The sequence below is a fragment of the Misgurnus anguillicaudatus genome, chromosome 21 (assembly GCF_027580225.2).
Source record: "Misgurnus anguillicaudatus chromosome 21, ASM2758022v2, whole genome shotgun sequence".
In the NCBI taxonomy this organism is placed as follows: domain Eukaryota; kingdom Metazoa; phylum Chordata; class Actinopteri; order Cypriniformes; family Cobitidae; genus Misgurnus; species Misgurnus anguillicaudatus.
Window position 1 is genome coordinate 9,195,740 of NC_073357.2, and position 24,919 is coordinate 9,220,658.

Genomic DNA, 24,919 nt, shown 5'->3' on the forward strand with positions numbered 1-24,919 from the left:
TGCTTGAGACCGGTAAGCATTAGCCTCGATAGTAGTCGTGTCTCCTTCATTGCGTATTTTTATATTTTGAATATATCCCTCCACTGCATACTGTAACCCCTCGTTCTGGAGGATATCGCGGAGGTATTGCTCCAAAAAAGGTCACTGACACGCACGGGTATATCGCTTTCCATCATGGCAATCTGTCGCGCTGGTCATGTGTTTGTCGGAAGTAGCAACAGTAACTAAGGGGGGCGGAGCTCGGCGAAAGGCTAATTGTAGACAAATTAAAAATATGATTAAAGACCATGGTGTTTATTTTCATAAATCAGTACGCAGCAACAGTGGCGCAGTGATACGCATGTAATGCGGTCTGAAACGTGGAGTTACCAGGGTATTTTATCACAGCTTAGAACGCGTTTCAACCAATCAGAATAAGAACCAGAACTGCCTGTTTTATAAGAACACTTTTCAGAAGGGAAGTTTAACAATGTGAAGCACATGCAAACATGCTGAAAGAGAAACTTTGGCTAAAGTAGCAAGTGAGCATGCTAATGGTTTACGTGTCAATTTATGAATGAAAGTGTGAAAGTTCTAAACTTCTGTCACAAAACGATGTTGTTACGTATCCTCATGCTTTTTTAAGTGGGTATACGAAAATCCTTGACCTTTCCTAGTGGGTATACGGCCTATACCTGTGTATCACGTAAACACTACACCACTAACTGCAGTCTCCAGGCTCACAGAATCACAGACAGCAATATATTAATAATTTATAAAAAATCCATGAGTCCATGTCTGGTCAACTCAGATTTTGTTTTGGAGATAAAAACTGGGATCGGGTGTTTTTGTTAGTGATACGTGTGTACATCAGCATGATTTTTTGTTATTTTCCTACGGCATTTGAGATCTGGAAGTCCTGCATGACGTCATGACTTAACAAACGTAATAAGGTAACCTGTGACACATTAACATACACTACAAGTTTAGAATGAAAATTAATTTTTATTGCCTTTACATTAAACAGATTCCTAAATTCTGATGCACAAATTAAAAACAAGGAAAATTTAATTATTCAGCTGTTTAATTGTTATGACAGGGTGTTCGACGGCAGTATGTAGTTACTGTCTGTTGTAAACAGGAGCTTTGTTTTGGCTTTATTTATTTTATTTTGTCCAATTAGACCTGGTCATAACAAAGGCAATAGAGTTACTGTAACTGAACCCTAATCAACCCTGATTAAAAAACAGATCCATATAGAGTAAGACAATAGAGTAGCTTTTTTAACAAAGGCATACAGAGGGCTTTGGGGGGAGGTTTGTAGAGCTGGAAGCAAGATTTTTGGTTCTTGGTTCAAGGCAAAACTATATTAAACTTTAAATATTGTCTGCAAGCATGTGTGTAGCAACCGCAGGAGACAGGAGAACACTTCCCAGTTTTTTCACACACTATCACTAATTTTGTTTATGTTCTCTGGTTTGTTGCGTCCAAAAACTTAGGCCGCTGACTTGTTGCCTCGCTGCCTCATGAGGCAATGACTTAGGAGGCATGAAGACAGCTAAGAAAAACACTTTCGGACACACTTCAAAGGCAGCGTGTTTGAAATATAAACAGAGAGCGCATTTGTGATAACTAATCACATATTTGAAAACTACAATACTAATTTCTCGCTAGAGATGCAATTAAAAGGTGTAAAAAGTGGAAATATACATTTATTTACACTAAATTTGTGCTCTAGCCGCTTCCTTGGTCGCCATTTTATTTTTTCAAACTCGACCAGAGCTGGGTATCCCAAAAGCATCGTAAGGCAAAATAGATCATAAAAACGATCGTATGAATTATCTTAGAATTAGAAGAATGACTGAACATAAATTAATAAAGAAGGAAAACATATTTGGTACAATTTTGGTAAAAGTTGGTACTAGCAAATTGATAAATTCCTACCAATTGCTACTATAATCCATCTACAGTAAATAAACATAGATAATAAACAACAAATAATAATAATAATCTAAACTATAATATAAAATGCAGAAGGCATTTCACAGTGGGAAGAATCCTAACTAAATACGGAAAAGAATATTTCATTATGCACAAAATATTAAAACATTTAAAAAGTCATTGAACAATAATGAAAAATATTATAAAAAAATATTAGTGCACATCGGCTAAAGATCATTAGCCTAAACAAGCTTCTGCTACAAATTTGAGTCTATTGCTGACATTTTAGCACTTGACAAACGGATAGCGACTCGTAGGTAGCACTTAAAACCCAGCTGCGAGTGATCGATATCCTGCATCAAATCAATACATGGCGCGATTTGTCCCGTGCATTTTACATGAACGTCACTTAAAAAAATACGTCACCCAATGACAGGGTGACATTCAGTCGCTCTATTATACTAGTTTTAGGAGCTCACCTCAGCAGTATTTAGGTCATAGAAACAGTACTACTACAGCCAATGGCAAGTCTCCAACAGCATACCTTTCAAAATTTGCATATTTTGTTTTAGAAGTAGGCTAGTTCTGTTAATTAAAATTAGAATATGGAGAGCTTTTTAGCTCTCTGTAAAAACTATTATAATATTTTAAATCCAACTGTTCAGTCGAATCAAATCAAATTAGTCATTTGGCTTTAAGGAAAGATATTTAGCTGATTTTTGGTAGGGGTAAGGCCCTTGAAAAATAGATAGGGGGGCGATGGCCCAACAAAGGTTGAGAACCACTGGAATAGAGGCACGAATCAAACCACAATGATACCCAAGTCCAAACTGGCCCTATTTATTCTGTCAATAATGAACATCCTTGTTTTTGTTTGTTCCTCTGTATCCATTTGTTCTCGCTGATAGTGAAAGCAAAATTGCATACCATTGAGTGCCATTGTTGCTATCAAATTATTGGAGTTTATAGAATGCTATATGGTTCAATTTCTCTTGTATAGCTAAATTGTTGATTTTAAAAATTGTTGTTTTAGTTTTTTTGTTTTATGCCATTTTCCTGTTTCCTCCGTGTTTTCCCTCTGCTAAAAAATTTTCTGCAAAGCTGCTTTGCAAAAGTGCATTTACTTTACATTTACATCTGACTTACATTTAGTTTTAGTAATTGAGGAGCTCAGATGCAAAATACCGTCAAAATATGAGATCATGAAATTAACCGAATGCTCTCGGCATGTATTATATGTTCATCAAATACTTAATCCGCTTTAAAAGGACACTCCACTTTTTGAAAATAGGCTCATTTTCCAGCTCCCCTAGAGTAAAACATTTGATTTTTACCATTTTGAATTCCATTCAGCCGATCTTCGGGTCTGGTGGTACCACTTTTAGCATAGCTTAGCATAATCCATTGAATCTGATTAGAACATTAGCATTGTGCTAAAAAATGAAGAGTTTTGATATTATTCCTATTTAAAACTTAACTCTTCTGAAGTTACATTGTGTACTTTATGGCTAAGAACTAGTGTTAGGCGATATGCTCTATTTTGAGATCATACTATCATCAGCCTGTGAGATCCCCGATACACAATAGTATCGGGGGCGGGGCGGTAGTTTACTCATTTATTTGTTTATTTTTTACTTATTTATGACAAGTCACTTGATTGGTGGACAAAAAAGAATCAAGGGCAACACTATCATAACCGCAACCTTTTTAAAACTGATGCCATTAGTCCATCCGCGTCATTAAGTACAGCAGCTGTAAAATTTCCTGCGTACCGGGTAGTGGGAACAACAAAATCGCTGGTTTTATCCCTCTGTGCGCTTAAGTAAGTAAAGAGTTTTTGCACTTTGCTCCCCCTACAGGTTGGAAGCGGAATTGTCCATTAACACTGTCGTAAATAATTTAGCCTACTGCAGCAAAGCTGGCTCTGATTGGATTGTAGGTCTGCCGTAAAGCAAGTTTTTGTAGTTTTCACTCAAACTACAGGACCGCGACCTGACGGTTGGAAACTTATTTAGTGTGGTTTTGGCCGATAGAGAGCTGCAAAGCGAATGTGAAAGTGCCGTTAACCCTGTTTCGAGTGGATGAACGATTGAAACTCTTTTTGGGAACGTTATTTTAAGGTAAAAAAAACTCTTTAGTGTTGCTTTAACAACCTCTCTAGTGCAAGAAAAAGTCAGAGCCGCACATATTACAAGTTCAGGTCCATGCCGCGCAAATTTAGGTCCGAGCAAGAGTCCAAGATGCACGCATTGAGTCCATGTGCATGCAAGAAGGAATCCCCACACATTACAAACGCAAAGTAAAGCCCACGAACCCTCTCATGCGAAGAAAATCATGCAATGCGCGTGTTATCGGCAGCTATTGGTATGAAAGCCCGCTATAAGTAATATTTCTGATGATCGTCGATACACGATACTATCGTCTATCGGCACAACCCTACTAGGAACTATACTCTCATTTCAGCGTAATAATCAAGGACTTTGCTGCCGTAACATGGCTGCAGCCGGCACAACGCTATTATGCAGTGCACGAAAATAGTCCTTTCGTTACTTTCAATAGCAGGGGACTAATTTAGCCTCAGGCCATTCCGAAATACCGGTTTGTTGGCAAAATCAATTGAAAGTAAAAAATTATAATTTACAAGAAAACATGTCAGAGGCACTTACAGGGTTTTGCATCTAAGCTCTTCAATTGCTGTTGTAAGAGGGAAAGTAATAGAGGAATAGAAGATTTTAAAAATAAAGTCAGCATACAACATGTTTCTGTCAAGTGTTCACAGAAAAGATGAACGCTTCCTGTTTCTGGAATATTGTGAAGGACATTGCTTATAAGGTTAGAGGATCAATCAATGCACATACATTTATGATGCATTGCTACAAAAATAAAACAGAATTGTCCTCTTTTAAAATCTGCAAAAGCAAAATCCACCAGTTAGTAGTTCGCTGACGGTTGTGTACAAAAGCAAAGCTCCTTGTTTTCTGAAGTAACAAGCTTAGTATGTTGCCCATCATCTGAAGCCAGGTTTCGTTGTTTGTTGGGTTGCACAAACAATGAGGCAGCTATACAGTATGTCCTTAAAAGGTCCTGAGATTTTTCAATGATGCCAGCTTAAAATTGGATGTCTTTATATGGCATCATATCAAAGTCCAAATCGCATCACTGCAAAACAAGTTTGAATACAAAATTGAACAATAGCTGTGTATCATACAAAATCAATAAGTGTAACTTTGCTGTGTAGTACTTATTTAAAAATTTGGTCATTACAGAATAGTAATATAAAGTATAAAGTGACAGTTTAACAAGTCTGATCCAGTACATGACTGCTGCGGGCTGTCTACTGTCAAGAATGATGACATACAGTATGAACTCCAAGAAATCATGAAGTCATCTATGCGAATAAATATGACAAGATAATGGTGGCTTTGAAGAATCCTTCAGGGCAGTGTGAGGTCACGAGTGTTATCACAAACTGCCACATGTATTGTACTATATGACAGCTGTACATACGTCTTCCAATGGCCAATGACAAGAGGCCAACTGCAAATATATAATATCAATACCTAAAAATCTATTTAATGGCACCAAATTAGATATATACAAACCAAGCAAGCAATAGCTGCCATTTCAGAACATGGTTCACATATGAGTAACCCACTTCTAGTCAAAATAAATTTAATTTGGGTTACTTTTGCCAAAATAACTTGCAAGATATTGCATCATGTAAGCAAAGTCAAAAGTGATTGCAAGGTGTTTTGGTTTCATATATTTATTTATTTCATTTATTTTGGTCTATGGTTAGACATCTAATAAACTTTCACTGACAGCCCAAATTTTGCCTCATTTTCGCATTTTGTCTGGGTTGTGTTTGGACGGCTATGAGACATCTTTTAAACCCAAAACTTCTTGCTGGAAAAGATTTAAACATATTAAACATTTAAATCATTCATAAATCTTATTACAACAACGATTATCTAAAGAGAAAAATGGTCATTGAAAACCTTGAGGTCTCAGGGCATTTTTAAATTGTAATATTATCTAGGCCTAAAATTTTATATCTTAAATTCCATAAAAAGTACGGAATGGCATAACATTTCAATTGTTTAGGAATAAGTTTTGATAATTTTACAGTATAGAAATAGCTCTTTTTAAGTCCATACCTTTTCAAATAATGCCTGGAACAGCCAAGGAAATTGAATTTTTGGACTGTTTGTTTCCCAGAATTCAGCTGGACTCTGATGGAGGTCCCTCTGATGGGGGTCTCTCTGCTATATGTTTACAGGTGTTTGGGAGTGGAAGTGTGCTTTTGTGTGTTTGTGTGGGAGCGTACACTTGTACAATGACTAACGACACAACATATGGTACCAGTGTGACATGCTCTTTTTGCAGCGCAAGCATTTTTTCCATTCTCAGCTGTTTTCGTGCAGTTCTGAACAAAGATAATGAAAACTAATGGTGCCTTGGGCCACATAAATATCACAGAGAAGAATTCATTCTCTAGTAACAATTTCTACTGTCGGATTCAATCATAAAACAAAGGAGCACTTAAATGAGTAGCACCAAACCAGTATTAATGGTCAGGAGCTCTAAACCCCTAGTCTTCGGAGAAGCCAACAAAAGCATACAGCCCAGTAATGTGTCATTTTTGCGGTTCTGACATTCTAAAGGAATTTAGTTGAAATGACCAAAAGGAAAATAAATTAAAGAGAGCACTACAAAAGTGTAGGTAATCTATATGACGTATATGCTTTTTCCAAGACTTCTGAAGCCATTTGCTAGTTTTGTAACAGGCTGACATTTATTCCGTTAAATCTTGTTCTCCGTCATCTCCGAAATTTCATCCATGTCTCTACATATTCAAACTTGCTGTGTCAAGATCAGTTTCAAACCCATCTGACATTGTTATTTTTGGAGCCTGACCATCTGTAACTTGCAGTCCATCAACAAAGCTTGAGAAGGATCTGCAGACAAGTTTAATATATTCAAAAATGGAAACATGAATTCATGGCATGGCATAACAACAAACAAAACAAGACACATTACATAACATTACAAAAAAGCTACACATTACAAGGAACAATAACCAACAAGAGACAACCTCAAACACAGTGGTATATATACAGTAATTAAGCATATCAAGACACACTTGCCCTGTATCAGAAATCGCTGTAGCTGTGTTTCCTTTAAAGATCTGCACAAAAGTGATATTTTCTAGATGTTGACAAAAAACAATTGCAAAATGACAGCACTTCCATTAACTAATGTTATGCGACTAAAACCTAATTTTGTTGTATCGTGATAAGTCATTTCAAAAACCATTTTGAGTTCGACTTTAAATGGCGCCGCGCAGACCAACATGCAGATAACACCAAAATACAGCGAGAATAACTCAAAGCATACAGAGCATTCGACTCCTGAATAGCTCTTGCTGTATTTTGATGTCATGCGTTTGTCGCAAGGTTCTCACACCTTAGTTAGCTTCAAATTCAAGGACCTTTCAAGGACTTTCCAGATTAAATACTCTAAATTTAAAGACTAAATGTGGGGACACATTTCAAGTGAAAGCAAGTTACATCACGTTACCTTTTAAGATACATTGTTACAGTTCCCTTTCGAGGGAACTCGCACTGCCTCACTGCAGTGACACATTGGGGACGTCTTCAGAAGTGCGTGCGTCTGAATGTGTATATCAAATTCAACCAATGATGAGGCTTAACGACAAAGACAGGGTGACACGGGAGTCAGGAAGTATATCGCTATCTGAAATATTGCCAAAGACGGCGTTACACGGACGCAGGAAGTATGGCAAGGGAGACGCAGCGTTTCGTTCCCTTTTCAGGGAAGAACAGTTACATACGTGACTTGAGACGTTTTCATATCAAACAGAACTATGCAAAAAAGCATTTTGGTTTGAACCAAATTTCGCATACAGAAGATATAAGCATTTATAAGCATTTAGCATGTGTGCTTAAAAAGTCTAGAATTTTTATGATATTATCCTATATGATTTTTTCCCCAAAAAAATTATTGCATAAAATAGATTCAAGCACATTTAATGATCTGTATCTATGTATGTATATTTTCAAAATCTTCCCAGGGCCTTGAATTATTTCCCCCAATTTCCCCAACTTTCAAGGATTTCAAGGACTCGTGGGAACCCTGTTGTCGGTTCTTGTGACACCACATGAAGGCAGACTCATGTCTTCAATGATCATGTAACTTTTATGCACATCAAGTGACCTGTAAACATGGAAAAACTAGGAGTGTTTGACTTAAACAGCAAGAACCAAAATGCAGATAACATCAAAGTACTGCAAGAGTGATCCGATAGCACATTTCTCTGTATGATTTCTGTAATCGCATCAATATCAAACACACCTACAGTTTCCATTGCAGGTTTGCTATTAGGGATGTTAACAATTAATCGATCTTCGATTAATTGTCGATAAGAATTAAATCGATAAAACTTAACGTTTGTCGAAAAAGCAAGCACGTGTGTGCGGCGCCTGCACAAAGTACATACACAGTGTGTGAAAAAAAATTAAAAATTAAACATGCGTGTAGAAGTTAAACTAGCCATGATCACAAACGATGCTCGATGACAAACACACACCTGGGCTTTTCAACCTCATTCGAGACGAGGCTGGCTGCTAACGCAACGAAATGGCATCTGCAGTGGATCTGAGATGCCGAAAATGCAAATACGTTTAGGATACTGAAAGCAAAGACCCTCTTCAGGGAAGCCTGCAAGATTAGCATAGCAACGCTGCTAACGTTGCTTTACACAGAGAAGGAGACCAGAAGCCATTTTTAATGAACAGATTAAAATGTAATCCTAAATTCTGGCGTTACACTCTTAACGCCCGCAACATATATCATTGATCATCATTATTGACTGGCTGAGGTGCTACACGCTAAACTGGTTTTCTAATAGAGTGTCTAATAAGGTTAAAATCTTCATAATATAATCATCTTTGCTGAAAGTACGCCACAGCTGAGGTGACAACGGGAAAGTGCCCTTTGTGTGCTTCTTGGATATAATTGCAACAAGTGGTGTATCAACGACTCGAAAAGCGAGGTGAACAACTAGAAAAATAACACTTGATGATAATGAAACTTTTATTTTGTCATTGGACGCACAGACTTTCATCCGACTGTGCGGAGTGCCCGTTATGAGGCGGAGTTTACTGTGTATATTAGTCATTATATTTCATTACGAGATTAAATTGATGATTTTTATCAAAACACCAACTACATTGACTCAATTTACAATCCTACTAGCATCCCATTAGACAAAATAAAATATTTTAATTCGCGTGAGGAAGCTGGCATTTTTACGCACACTTTTACGTTATTGGCTATATGCCACTGCTGTAAAGGCTTACTGCACTATTACTGTTAACGATTATTCGATTAATTGATCGTTAATTTAAACAATCATCGAATATGGGAAATTGCATTAATTGACATCCCTATTTGATATATATTCCTTTTTTGAATTGCCTTAAAAGCCACCTCACCCAATTGTAAAAACAGTTTTGCTATTTCATTTTGCGCAATTTGAATGGAAATGGAAACGCAGCTAGTGACAATACGTACTGAATTAGATGAAATAACTACTTATCGACCATTAAAATGCTCTATATGATATGAATATGGGTAGTGTGAGTGAAATTCGGACGTTGATACATCATGTGACATACGTTGTGATAATAGTGGATAATCACGGTATTACAGATAACCATAAAAACTCATCAGGAAAAAGTTTTTTTCATGCAAAGGTTTTCTCTTAAAGCAACACTAAAGAGTTTTTTTTACCTTAAAATAACGTTTCCAAAAAAGTTTCAGTCGTTCATCCACACAAAACAGGGTGAACGGCACTTTCACATTCGCTTTGCAGCCCTCTATCGGCCAAAACCACATTAAAGAAGTTTCCAACCGTCGGGTCGCGGTCCTGAAGTTTGAGTGAAAACTACAAAAACTTGCTTTACTGCAGACCTACAATCCAATCAGAGCCAGCTTTGCTGCAGTAGCCTAAATTATTTACGACAGTGTTAATGGACAATTCCGCCTACAACCTGTAGGGGGAGCAAAGAGCAAAAACTCTTTAGTGTTGCTTTAATTGACGAGATAACTAAGAACTAAGATTATATGTTTATTTTAAAATATCCTAGGCTGTGAAGGATCCATTCGTTTATCCTTAGCGGTGCGGAAAAATAAGGACTCATTTTGAGGCTTCATTTTAAGCAGCCTTCGAATTAGGACAGCCTTACTAGTCTTCAGTCGATCAATCTTAGAAAACTTATTTCGTAGGTCATAGCCTTCGAATTGGGACACAGCTGTTGACCTGAATTAACTACAAGGAACAGCTATTTTCCTTGTGTATTTACATTTGAATAGAGTCGAGTTACTGCTTTCTGACATTTTTTTATGTGACAACACCTCTCATTCTTTTTCTTTGTTGGGTGACCTCTCTCCTGGGTGCTCACAGGATAGTAAAGTGTCTATCAAATACGCACTTTAAAATCTTGTCAAGAGTAGTAGGTAATCAGGGTACTTTCACCGACTGTTTTTTGCTGGTCATGATGGTGGGTCAGCTGGTCTTCCTGCCTGACCAGCTAAGTCCAGCTAGACCAGCTTAAAAAGTCACCAAAACACAGCTAGACCAGCTTGCTACACCAGCAAAACCAGCTAAAACCCAGCTGAAAGACTTATGCTGGTCTTAGCTGGATTTTTCAGTAGGGTCTACTCACTTTTATTGCATGGAAATGGGCATGTAAGAATTCTGCGAAACATCACATTTTGTGCTCTGCAGAAGAAAGAAAGCTGTGCTTTGGATTGTCATGGGTAACCTACAAAATGTTTAGGTATTTTCGAAAAAAGTTTTAGCTTGAGAATATAATGTTCATAAATCTTCATAAAACTCAATAAAACATATTAAAGTAAATAACAGCCTCAACATATAACCTGATTTAAGACTTTGATTTGTCTATTTCAAACTACTGAAATTAACATTCAAACTGCTGATAAATCTAACAGTCAAGAACCTAAAGCTTTCAGGGGCCCATTATGGTGAAACGTGTGCAGTTGACTATAAATAATACTTTTTGCTGAAGGCGATACGTAAACCACATACCCCACACCTGCTAAATCTCTGCTCTATGTGTGTGTGTGTGTGTGAGTGAGTGTGCCTGCCTACATGCTGTGCATGGGCCAGAAAATTGATAGGTAGTAGAAAAATGTTTACCGGCATAGCAGAGAAGCTGAAGTAAAATGATTATGGATAAACACAAAAATGCTGGGTTTGCCAAATAATATGGCAGTTTTGTCAAATTGGGAATGAAAGTGTCTTGATCCTAATTAAAGATTTGTATTCCCCTTTTTATAGCATAGGAGACCTAAAAAAGTTCTCACTTGTGTCTCACTATCATCTTTGTCTCAGAAACATAAAACTGACACAAATGAGACACGTGCCGAACTACAGTAAGCATATACAAAATGAAATGGGTGTAGCAAAACTTGATAATTGGGTCAGAAAATGTCATACTAAGGTGCATATTAAGATGTCCGAGTTTCGACTACAGTCCTGGTATCAGATCATTGTTGAATTTCTAGGAGGAGGAGACTTGTTAGATTACCGGTGTTATTTTCTCAGGAGAAACATCTGTGAAACCGGATACAACTGAGGAAATCTTTCCATTGGCTTATTTAATGTTATTGATGTTTAATTGTATCCTGGTGTAACCTAGTAGTTAACCTGAGACTTGGGTTGATGTTGAAGCACTGGCTTTGTGCTAACATGTGCATTAGCATACCATGTGCTATGACACATTAAGCTGCGGTGCCTACAGTATGTGGGAAATGTGGGTTCGATAACGCATTGCCATTTCATTCCTCCTCTCTTTACAAAACTAGACTTTAATCAAAATTATACACTATTACTAGTATCCCTAAATAAATTCGGAAGTGATAAATGAGTCATTATGGCTTCAGGTAGTTTCTATTCTTGCCAGACACCAAACAAGCACATCCGGTGTTACCTCATTCCCAATATTCAGTCGGGACTGTGGATCTAAGCAAGCACACAGTATAAATCAATCATCCCCTTTCTTGGATCAGGACTACAGATTTCACACGTTGTCTCCACCAAACTCAAATCCTCCTTTGTGTTTGCTCACAGATCAGTGTTCCTCCTCTCAATGTAGATACTTGATCCTCTCTAACCCACTCACGACGAGAATGTATCGACATTTAAGTCGCGTTTCCGAGCCTTTCAGTGTGGCGAACTCAAGCTTCCCGGCATGCAAGTGTGGGTAGACCGGATCAACAGACGCACGTCTCTGCAGATTAGACCAGCCGATTAGAAGTGCTAAGTGCATTTGGTCGAGATCGTGTTTCAATGGGCATGAAAAGAGGGGAACCATTGAAGAAAAGCTGAAGCTCACCTTTTTCATTGCTGTAAACACTTCTACCTCAACCGCTGTGCAATATGATCCAGACAGTCAGTGTGTGTACAAGCCCAAGAGGGGCATTTGGAGTTTAATGGATATAAAGTCTGTCTCTGTGAGTGTCCTTCTGTAGAAGCCGCTTGGTTTTTGGGGTGGGGTTTCTGTTTGGGGCTTTCAACAATGGATGTGGTAATAAGACAGAGAACTCTGGCCCACTATACAGTCTCCGACAGACATGAGTGCAGAGGAAAGAATTTTCCCTAAAATCTGTCTCCTTTTCACATACTGGTCTATCTTCCTGGCCGAATGAATGCCTTGCAGACACCAGGTGCTGCGGGAAGCTGAATTGCTAATGCACCTGGAGCTTTTTTACAGCAGATAGAAGGTTGGTGGAGTCCAACAGCATGCCTGAAACATATGTGCACACACACACATTTCTTGCAGAGACTCCTACTTACTTAGGACTGGGTGGTATATTGAAAATCCACAATATGTTTGCAATGATTTTAATGGGGATATGAAATTACACAATGTCGTCTGGATGTTATTGCCCTTTAAATTTGATCATAAATTTCTTAAGTACCATTAGAATAGTTTTGTGTGTGCAAATAGTGTATTTATATTTTTAGCAGCATCACTAATGAATTCGATTCATTACTTTGAATCAGTAAAAAATGTCAACAAATACAAAATGTAGTTTTTGCTTGTGCTGTTAAATGCACTTAAATGTTATTATATAAATATGCAAATATGGTTGTTTATATATTTATTTCGTTTTTTTGCTATGTACTGTTTAATTGGTGCATTACGAGAAACACATTTCATACTTTGAACTAGATTGTTTTTACTCTGTTAAAAAAAATTAAACATTTGGAATATGCTTGGCAACAAATGGCTGTTTGGTTGGTAACAAAGTGAAAACATCACTCCTTCAAGCCAATTCAAAGCAAATACACATATTGTCAAAAAGGCTGAACAATATCAAGACAGTTTTTAGCTATATCAGCCAGCCCTACAACAAACTCACCCTTTATTGAAGTGGTTTGGGTTACTTTAATTCCCAGATATTGACATATGGAAAAAATCTACTTGTCAAACGTCCCGGTGGTCTTCCATGTCTGGGTTATGTAACATTTAAAGTCAAAGCCAGCAAAAGGTTCAGGGGTAATTCAAGTCTGCGTTGAGAATAATCAGCCGCAAACTAGGGTAGCGTACGACTGGAAATTCCATAATCTGTTTTGATTGGCCGGTAATGTTGTACTGTACATACTGGTGCACACGGGTACACAAAGTCTAAATTTTGGATAATTGCCGTTTCGCTTCAGGCTGAAAAAGGGTAAACTACAAATTCAATAATGCAATGAGCTCAGACAAAACTTCCTGCCCCAAAAACTTTGCAGAGGTTAAAGGATCTCAAAGCCTCAGAAGGCGGACAAGTGCCAGTACTCAAATATGTGAAGTCTTTTCGGCAAGAAAATCTATAATCCTGGCAAAGGAAAAGGGCTGGAAAATATGCATGGCATTATTAATGTACGCAAGCAAGCCAAAAGGATCCTGGACAGTATTTCAATGACAAAACGGTACGCTCTAACAGGAGTTTACGTGTATTTAGCAGTGAGATAAAAGCATTAAAGAGCAAAACAGCTGAGCTTTTTCTCTTCCAACATCTTTCAACATTGGTAAAAAGATGAAGACATCAAAGAGTTATAAATGTTGCTATGAAACAGTTGATTTATGAAGTTGACAACTCCTGAATTTTAAGCAGTCCTGGCGGAAAGAGAAAGACGGAGACACATGGCAAGCCGAGTGTTCGATTATCATAACAGACTCCAAGTGGTTTTCAAACTGGTGAGTGAAAAATGACGAAAATCACACAAAAAGCACAACAAGCATTAAAAACAAGAACATTTCAAAAGCAAAATTCATTGCCCTATTTGTTGCACTATGTTTTATTTCATGCATTTTTGTTTACTTTCATATGATATACAGTTCTGGTACAGGGTTAGGTTGCTACTTGATAGCAAATCTGTTGCAAATCCATTTGAGAAGCAACATCATAGAGGAACAAGTGAGTGTGAGGCATTCTGGATGAAATGTGAAATGTGGCACAACCTGCCATAACTATTCCAAGACAATGTAATAGAAACTGACAGGTATTGTGTACAGAAACAGGTCACACACTGGTCATTTTCCTTGCACCCACAATTTACGAACAGAAGCGAAATGACCTCTAAATCTGCTTGCAACACTTGACACGCTTAAGCTGGCTGTATTTCAGCACATTGACCTTCTCACCTTGGATGGTTTGGCAGAATTTGGAGCTGCTGTTTCCAGCAGATGTGTCTACGGAAGAATGCTTGCGCCGAATCACTCGGTGTTCAGAGCCAGAGAAGGAATCCACAGTCTGGCCCACTGGCTCGACGAACAGGCTGTCATCTGCGGTCTTAACCAGGCCAGTCTGTGAGAAAACATGGGATGGAATGATCAACAATTGCATGTTAAGAAATCCTGTATCCCCTTAACATTTATGAGTGTGGCTAGTCAAGCAACATTCTCATTGATACTTTAAGTTTTATTGTTTGTTTAAAATATGTTGTTTTCGACTCCCTGAACAGTGAAAGATTATTAAATCAGGATTTAAGATGCAAACCTGTGTTGGCTGCATCAGAACTAATCATAGTGTCAAATGTTTCTTTTGTCTGGTCTGTGTGTTAACTCTTACCCCGCCATTGACAAGTTATCTTGTTAATTAAAGGCGGGGTGCACGATCTCTGAAAGCCAAACATGCCCCTACCCCAATAGAATCTGGACCTTCCCTTGATAGACCCGCCCCACACATACGCAACCCAGGCAACAATGTAGGTTAGTAGACACGCCCCTTACTGCTAATTGGCTACAAGTGTATTTTGGTACTCGGCCCGACTCCCTTTTCCAAAGCGTTTCTCAAAAATCGTGCACCCTGCCTTTAATAGAAAAGCCAATGATGAGTTTTTACGACAATCCATATTCCACTATTATCTACTAGGTGGTGCTCTTACCCAGCTTATAAAACACTGAAGCATCCATTGATCCAAAAACAGTAAAAACTCTGCGTATGTTTTGATCATCGTTCTGAATCTGATCTCTAACAAAACTCATTTACAAAAATGCAATTATCTATTATCTTATATTATATAAAATTTGGTATTTTTGAAGAAACCTTTTGTTAAAATCATAAAAAATGCTTGCCGGGCTGGCAACTTTAAAAAAAAAAAAAACGCTGGTGAGGATAAAGTTAAACTGCAAACATTTACACAATGTTTTCAACTGAAATCGTTAAAGTTTGATTGTTCGTTTACACAACAACAGCATTTTAGGTTCTGAGAACACAAACTTTTGAAGACATGTTACAAAGTTTTGCCGCTTAAGATACTGAGTTTATTAAGACAGCGGCTATTTACACCAAGTGCAATCAGCAATATGTTTTAGATGTTTTTTAAATTAAGTAAAAAAAATAGATAATATATTTATGTGACAATATCAGCAATTTCTTAGCGATAAAAACCCTCCCTACACCGACCCCTGAAGGGCCTGTTATAGTTGTGCATAGGTCCTGCGTCGATTTTCATTTATAATTTTAAAACACAGGCGCAGATCGCTGGTAGGCAGTATCCACGCGTGTAAACACAGTAGCAGCGTGACTGTCAATGAAAAAGTAGCTTGGCAAGTTAACCCACAAACGAAGAAGAAACGGCAACTTGTCTATGATTTGAGAAGACCAGCAATGATGGAAGTAAATAAACAGCGACTTTTGTTGTAGTTTGAGTTAAATCACTCCTCCACTTGATCCATCTTTGTTTTCACCTTCACAAACGGAAATACCTATGATGCAGTTTTTTTACTTGACAGGAGGGGTTCTGATAAACCAATCACAGCACTTGCGATCTGCATAGAACTGACACGCTGTTAAAAATTTTGCGAGGTGCACAACAGAGCTACGCACAGGCTACACATAACCTACGGTGTAGAGCTTACGCACAACTATGAATCGGGCTTAATCCTACCCAATAAATACTTTGATTCTTAATAAGCACTTTATTATCACTTTTCAAACATTTTGTTCATTTTTATTGAAAATAAAGGCCTGTGATTTGTGATAGAAAAAGAGAGAAGAGCGAGGTCGGCAAAAGGCAGATTCGAACCAGCAACATCGAGTCAAAAGCAAGCTCGACAAGCCATATGCTGTACTGCCTGACCCCTGAAGGCGTTAATTTCAGCGCGTCTTTTTAAAGTTTTAGTGCTCCAACTAGACATTGGTGGGTGGAGTTAGTGTAAATAGCATTTGCCAACAAGCGCCGCCATTTACACTTAGGGCCAGATTTACTAACAGCTTGAGCCAGCGCAAACCATCATTCTTAAATAACGACTGTCGGCATTTACTAAAGACACACAGTGGATAATTCGCGCTGAAAAGGTGTGGTCTACTTATTTTTGCGACTGACCTTATTGCAAATGCATTTCTAAGAGTTTCCTTTTATTACACTGGTTGTATGTGCTCATGCATGCAGTGCTTCTTTACAAAGTAATATTGCCATCTACTGGCCTGGCATACATAATACATGTTGTCATGTGCATGTGAAGTTTTCAAAAAAAAAAGGAAAAACTTTATTTTTACTACATTGTTTTCGTGTTAACGTAGCCGTAGATGGTGGGATTTGAGCTGAAAACAAACCAACAGTGATTTATTTTTAACCCCTAATGAAGAGCTTGCCTTGTTTCTATCTCTCTAACTGCTTTGCACATTGAGTCTTCAAAGGCACAAAGATGTGAAATCTAAGACAAATTTATATCCAATCTTATATCCAGGGAATACTGACTGCTGACTCAGAAAAACTACAGAGTTTGGTGACAGTATTAAATCAAGCAAGCTAGTTTAGCTTGACAAAGGTGTCAATGGGGATAAAGAGCCGTAAACCAACACGTACATGGCTGCTGGAGGTGAGCGATCAGTGCCTCCAGCTGGGTGGTGGAGGCGGATAGAGAGGAACAGAAGATAGAAATGCTGACAGGAAGCTGCCCACAGAGACTGTAAAGCACACGCTTTCATCACAACATGTACAGACAAACCCCGCATGTTCCAGGTTAAACAGAGTACAGTTACATATGGCCTAAGCTGTAATGACATTTACAGATCAGGAAGGTCTTTTTTGTTCTTCACAAACTTCAATTTCGTTTGAGGGAGTTTACTAACAGCAGTGATTTAATGCAAAAATTAGTCTAGAACTCTGACTCCTCTGGGCTAAAGGGATGGTTGGCCATATGCATTTAGGCTCTGTACTATCACTGAGAGGCTGCTTAAATATATGTGGACGAGAGAGAAACATAACGTTTACACCTGTAGTATTTAAATCTGTCTCTTTTGTCCACTTTTGACCACTTCTGTCCTGATTACTTTGAGGGGCAATTTATGAAATAAGATCGCGCAACTTTCACACGCTAGCAAAATGAAACTACGTGGAAATCAGCCACTTTCATTTATCAATGAAAGGCTAAAAATAGCGCTGTTCACCGTATGTTCCCAGCAGAAGTCAGAAAAGACGTAAAACAATTGTGTTCAGTACCTCAGATTAGATAAATGGGCGGAGAGAAGGCTGTCGCGTGTGGCTGTTCGAACACATTCAACCCATAGACTGCAGTTCTACCTATTGTTTGATTTCCACTGTCATCATGGGTAAAAAAATCCACACACCAAACGTATACGACGCTGGCGCATCCTCCAACTCCGGGCAGACTTCCTTCCCATTTGCCATTTTAACACGTAACATGACCTGCAGCACTCTATCCACACCAGTCACCTCTTCTTTCGCGCGAAAGGGACACGCTATCTGAGGTCACATACAGGGCACGAGGCTACATACATTGCGCATGCCATAAACCGTCGAACTGTGCGACGCACACACGCCCCGAATGGGCGAACCGAATGTTTCAGATTTTTTTCATGAACCGTGCCACCCCTAATCATCAACATGTTTAGGCCACTCTGAAGATAGGTAAAGTGAGATATAATGTGACGTATATCAAAGACAGACAATACATAGGCCTATAAAGCATAAGTATGATAAATGTGCAATCAGATAAAATGCTGGTTTATCAAAGATGGATTTTGAAAGATATGGTGAGCTAAAATATGGCAATTAAGAGGTCTATCCATCTCACTTGGATGTTTTATTTTTTTTGTTAAAGTGCACATTGATTTTATTCTTCCTTTAATGTGTAAGGTGCCGTTCACACGATAATGGTTTCAACCATAAATGGGAAAGTTTTTATGCGACCCCTTGATAACGTCATGCACATGTATTCAATCTATAGGCATGCGCGAGTAAAATCAAAACAACAATGATGGCCTACAGGACTGTGTTTGTGCTGCTCAAGATACAGAGTTTATTGAAGCTTCTCCAACAAAGTTTACAAAGTTTTTGCGCTTTATAGGCCATAATATATTATGGACATAGTAATAAACCTACCTCAAAACTGTTTGTCTTGACTGTCTGTATTTATTACTCTGTAGGTTAATGTATATGTGCGCATAAGTGTAGTGTTTCTTCACATCTTGCAATCTACTGGTCTGGCATACGTAATACACTGGATTTCGTTGTTTTTGCGGATTTGTGTAAATGCAGATCTTTTTGACAGCTCCTGTATTTCACTTTTATAAGTCAAGTTCTGTTGACCGCTGGTAGTTCTGATTCAGCTACACCCAAGATCTTTAAATCTTTAGATTTTTAAATCAACCATGAAAACCTATTCTAGTTCTCTTTAAAGTTGCTGCATTATAAGCGCTTGATAGATTTTTACCACAAGCAAATTGTTTTTATGCAATAACGCTTATAGTGCCGACATATTGTGGTGTCATTTGTGTTCCAAAGTAGCGCTTTAAGACAGTTTTATGCAGCGGTCAAAAGTTCTCTTTCTTTACAGGCAGGCACAGCTTGATACGAAGTATGCAAAGTTTGAACTTATGTCCAAATTTCAGCCAATATAGTGCATTCTTTATATGGTTATCTTTCTTTGGCCAAATTCAAGTTGCAGTATCAAATGTATCCATTGCAGAGAAAAAAACAATAGGAATCCAAGTAGGAAATTCCAACTTTCCGTATTAAATAGAATACAATTTTCCTAGCAAGGAATCTGTGATGCAGTTGAGCTGGACTGACAGTAACAGTAAATGTAACCACAAAACACACAAAAAAACTTCACATAAAGCCCAAAAAACAATGGAAAAAAATACAATTCAACTAAGGGCCAGATTTACTAAACACGGTAAATTAGCGTGAGAACACAATTTCAAAAAAGTGTAGATGGGAGTGGTAACACCTGCAGGTTAATTACTAAAAAAGCGCAAATGGCGCAAAAGATGATTTCCATAATGACCAACGCAATCTACTAAGAGCAGTGCAAATTAGTTCAGAGTCACAAATAAGCAAAGCTGATGAGATGCGCTTGAATTCAGCAACACGGACATCGCAGCGGAAAATTTGGGGTCTGTAATCCCAGCTAACGAAGCCATAGTACATTGAAAAGAACTGGAGGGAAGGTTTACCAGACATTTTGTAATGTCTGGTATAGTGTGACTTGTCTTAATGACTACTCTTTTATTTACTTCAGCAAATAAAAAATAGCATGGCTTGGCAAACAATATTTTTGAATAATATGTTCCTCTGGCATTCCAAATAAACTGTTGCATGTTACAGTCCTCTGCCTTGTATCATGCGCTCTCTGTGATGCCTCTTTTTTAGGAACAATTGCAGCCTTTTAAAGCGCAAAATGATTTAAAGGTGCAGTGTGTAAATTTTAGTGGCATGTAGTGGTGAGGTTGCGAATTGCAACCAATGGCTCAGTCCACTTCTCTTCCCTCGCTTTTGAAACGCATAGAGGAACTACGTTAGCCACCACCAAAAAAAAGTCATTGACGGAGACAACTTCGTAAAAAAAGTTTGTCCGTTAAGGGCTTCTGTAGAAACATGGCGGCACAAAATGGTGACTTCCACGTAAGGGGACCCTCGGTGTATGTAGATAAAAACGTCTCATTCTAAGGTAATAAAAACATATTGGTTCATTATAAAAAGGTCTTTATACACCCCTGATAATAAACTTTTGGATATTATTTTGCATTTCTGTCCAGAGATCATTTTAAAAATTACACATTGCACCTGTAAGACATGCTTTTTTCGGCGTTAAATAATGGCACAAATAGCAGTCATAACATATGCGCAAACATTAGTAAATTGTGTTGCGTGAATCATTTAAATACTCTCCTCCCAGAAATTTTGCATCTAAAAGGGAAACTCCTACAAATAATCCTCCTTTAGTACTCCTTTAGTAAATCCCGACAGACGTTATTTAACGGCACAATTATGGTTTGCGCTGGCGCAAGTTAGTAAATCTGGCCCCTAATTTAATTAATGATAGACTACAAGCATTGGGCCTGTTATCAAGCATTGGGTTTATATTGTTTCACCAGGAGATTCGGTAATAACGGCACAAACGCACCAACAAAAATGTGGCTTATAGACTAACATATCTAGTGTATTTTTCTGCAATTGTACATCATCATTCCACCACTGCAATTCGGGCATTAAAAAAGTGAAAAACAGTGACTTTAAGGACACCTATTTCATTGCTAAAAACAACGTTATTTTGTGTATTTGGTATAATACTATGTGTTTGTGTGGTTTATGGTTAAAAAAACAAATTATTTTTCACATAACGTACTTTTTGTAGCTACAGGTTTCCCTGTCTTCCTGAAGCGCACTGATTCATGTACAGAAATCATTGATTTGACAAGTGCTGTGTCACTGATTGGCCAGCTAACCTGTACGTTGTGACTGGCCTGAATACTGTTTTAAGGATCACTAAAACCTATTTTGCAACATCCCTTGTAATTTTTACCAACTGCTTTTAGTTGACAGTTAAAGCAAAGGATTAATTATCTGGTGCGTACTAATTTAAGCTTAATTTGCATAAACAGGAGGTGTGTTTGCCAAAAACCAATGACAATGGCTGAGTTCCAAAACCTAGTAGGCTGCCTACGTAAACTGCATTTTGGGCATCAAATGTTTGACACAAAGACTGCTGGACTGCGGGTGGCAAGTGTGAATTCACCCTGTTTTTCCCCAAAACCACTACAATTCCAGCGATCCATGAAACACACAACATGACTGTGTTTTAGCGATTAGAAATATTGATCTTGATAAAGACTAAGTTTGTTTAAAGATTTTGCCTTTATTAATAGGACAGCAGAGACCAGACAGGAAAGCAGGGGTGAGAGAGGGGAAGTGAGATATGATCCAGGTCAAACCTTGCTCCCTGTGAACCAATAGCACTTATATGTTAAAGTATGTACATGGCCCACTGGACCACTGCTCTGGCACGACCATTTAAGTTCAAATCTAACTAAAACAAAAGCTCTAAGTACACAGAGAGAGAGAGAGATAGAGAGAAAGAAAGAGAGGGGGGGAGAGCATTGTGCCAAGGGATGACGAATCTTTATTCTATTTTCAAGTTGGCTGACACCATTGTCATTGTAACCACTATCCCATAGGTTTGTTCTCACCTGCAGATGACCTGTGGTGACCACTGCAGTGGAGAAAACGGTCGGCGTCACAGGCGGCTGTCAAGCGGTGCTAGTTAAAACATCCAGCTGATCTCTGGCTTGTCTGCACAGCCGTCAAACTCACGTCTGCTCACTGTCGCTCTGCTTTTAGGTGTCAGAAATGTCTGACCCAGTCCCTTACCACATATGGAATAAACATTTACAATAACTATGACCTCATTTTCCACAAATCATCCAATAGACGACACATTCACCTTTATGGAGTTTAAATACCTAAAGGTCGCTAAGGCTGTGTTAATAAAATATTATTTTTAACTGAATACTGTGCCGTATATACTGTGCTGTTTAAATATGATTATTTACATTTATTTATATAGATAGCCATGATCATTGGGAACTTTAAATTCCAATCACATAATTGCCATTCAGTGTGTGCGGGATGAGGATTTGGCAAGACATGACACACACAAATGACCTTTAAAAACATCACAGGGTTTTTAAAGAGTCACAAACACAACCACAAACAAGCACATTGTAATATGCAGTATGCACTAGACTTGGATGCCAAACCTATTCCCCTAATATAGTCTCTATTAAGCACATCCAAACAAAAACTTAATATGACACATATGGAAAAAGATGATGTTTAATTAGATGGTGAAATGCTGTGTCTCGTCAGTTAAATGGGTGGGAAGCTTTTCTCTCTGGCCAAACAGACATCTGGGAACGTCCGCTGTCTGGTCAATCAGAAGGCCTGAAAACTCTGTTCTTTAATTAATCAAAGAGCTCCTGTATAGCTCAGTGGTTGAGCATTGTGTTAGCAGCACAAAAGACCATGGGTTCGAACCCAGGGAACACTTTGGTAAAAAATGTATGTCTTGTAAGTCACTTTGGATAAAAGCGTCTGCCAAATGCATAAATATAAAAATATATAATGAACAGTCTCTCTGGCCAATCAGATGGCTAAGAATGTCTGGCCAATTAGAAGGGCGGAAATCTCTCCTCTTTAATAAATCAGAAGCTGGGAGCCTATGCTCTCTGGCCAATCAGGTGGCTGGGAATGTCTGCTCTTTGGCTAATCAGAAGGCCTGAAAACTCTGCTCTTTAATCAGTCAGATGCCTGGGAACCTTTGCTCTCTGGCCAATAAGGTGGCTGGGAATGTCTGCTGTCTGGCCAATCAAAAGGTTCCATACTCTCCTGTTTGATCAATGAGAAGGCTGGGAACCTCAAGTCTTTGACCAGTAAGAGGCTTGGGAACCTCTGCTCTCTGGCCAATCAGATGGCTATGAACGTCTGCTGTCTGGCCAGTCAGAAGGCCTGAACCTTTGCTCTTTGGCCAATCAGATGTCTGGGAACCTCTGGTCTTTGATCAATTAGGAGGCCGGAAATCTCTGGTTTCTGACCAGTCAGAAGGACCGACAACGGATGACATCGAAGTACGCAAGAGCGATTCGACAGCAGACTCCTCCTTATGATTTCTTGAATCGATCTTGCATTGTTTTGCTGTCATCAGCCTGTCGGTTCTTGCAGCACCACATTAAGTCAAACAAGCCTAGAAGCTTGTGAACCTCTGCTGTCTGGCCAATCAGAAGGCTTGAAAACTCCGCTCTTTTATCAGTCAGAAGGCTGGGAACCTATGCTCTCCGGCTAGTCAGAAGCCTTGGAACCTTTGCTCCCGGGCTAATCAGATAGCTGGGAACCTATGCTCTCTGGCCAGTCAGATGGCTGGGAACATATTCTCTCTGGCCAATCAGATGGCTAAGAAGCTCTGCTCTATGGCCATTTTAAACAGTGTGACAACTTGTGACAATATCAGTGTTTAATTCCTTTAGACAGCCGTTAAAGCAACATTATGTAGTTTTTTGACCGTAAGATAATGTCTCTAAAACTATTTCAGTGGTAGAACAACTCTTAACCGGAAAAATCCTAGCATCTACAGTAAAACTGTGTAAGTTGTGTGTGTGGCTAAAAACACACAGCCCCGCCCATCCTCCGCCCATTTCTGCATTCACCAGTTCCAGCAGCTTAGTCAACAAATTCACGTGTATTGCCCTTCCCCGAGGGGAGGCTATACAACAGTATTTACAACACTGGTAACTGGTAACAATGTTACATAGTATTGCTTTAAAACATCCCTTCAAGGGAAGATGAAGATGGATTGATCTTAAAGCAACCAAGTCACTCTTTAAAGTAGCTATTTCTTAAAAAACATAAACAACCCTCTCCCACTGGGTGGGCTGGGATTGCAAACAACCACAAAAAGGCAAACAAAATAAAAAATACCACATAGTGCAGATTTATGAAGTTTTTGGGAGTTCAAGTCACAGTAACCCTGAGAAGTTCAACTCACACACTGAACAAAACGACACTTGCATGCGGACACATTCCCACAACCAAGCCAACTCACCAGTCCACCACAAACGTCCAATGAGGCGAAAGAGTCTGTGTGATTGAGAACAGATCCAGTATAGAGACACCGCCGAATCCCGAAAGCCGGCTCGTGCTGAACGTTACCCCCCTCGCTCCTTTCCTCCGTTACAAACCCCTCAGCCAAGAAAGAGTCATCCCTCTGGAGCTGCAAGTACAGTTCCTTTCCGAAAGCTGGCAGCCGCAGAAACAGGTGGTCTTCCTGCTGATGGTCTGAACGTCGTCTACGACCTCTGCTCCACCTGTAGTCTCCCCGGAGCAGGTGCACCTCCTCTTGTCGCAGCTCTTGCGGTATGACCACGTCTGTTTCGTACATGGCAGACACTGCTAAAAGCAAAAATACACGCAGTTCATTGTGACTTGTAAAACAGCGCAAGCCAAAAAACTTGGTCTGATTTAAAAAATTCAACGTTGATAATTGTATCATTAACAGAAGAAGGACTTGAACTGGAACTTAAGATAGCACGAAAGTCCATAAAATGAAAGTGAATGGATTACAAATGAACCATACGTGACACACACTCTGGCTGTGTC

The 24,919-nt window shown here is 38.8% G+C and overlaps 1 protein-coding gene across 3 annotated transcripts in view; it reads right to left on the bottom strand.

Annotated features, from left to right (window-relative positions):
* Window positions 1-24,919, bottom strand: part of adamts17 (ADAM metallopeptidase with thrombospondin type 1 motif, 17) — a 244,291-nt gene that overhangs the window by 217,484 nt on the left and 1,888 nt on the right. For 2 of the 3 annotated variants that reach the window (XM_055187083.2, XM_055186975.2), the window contains exons 2-3: window positions 24,366-24,712; window positions 14,661-14,823 (exon numbers count right to left, since the gene is read on the bottom strand). In XM_055187083.2, the coding sequence (XP_055043058.2) occupies window positions 14,661-14,823; window positions 24,366-24,712 (510 nt within the window). The remainder of the gene's footprint in view (window positions 1-14,660; window positions 14,824-24,365; window positions 24,713-24,919) is intronic. The other variant, XM_055187023.2, reaches the window with a different exon arrangement.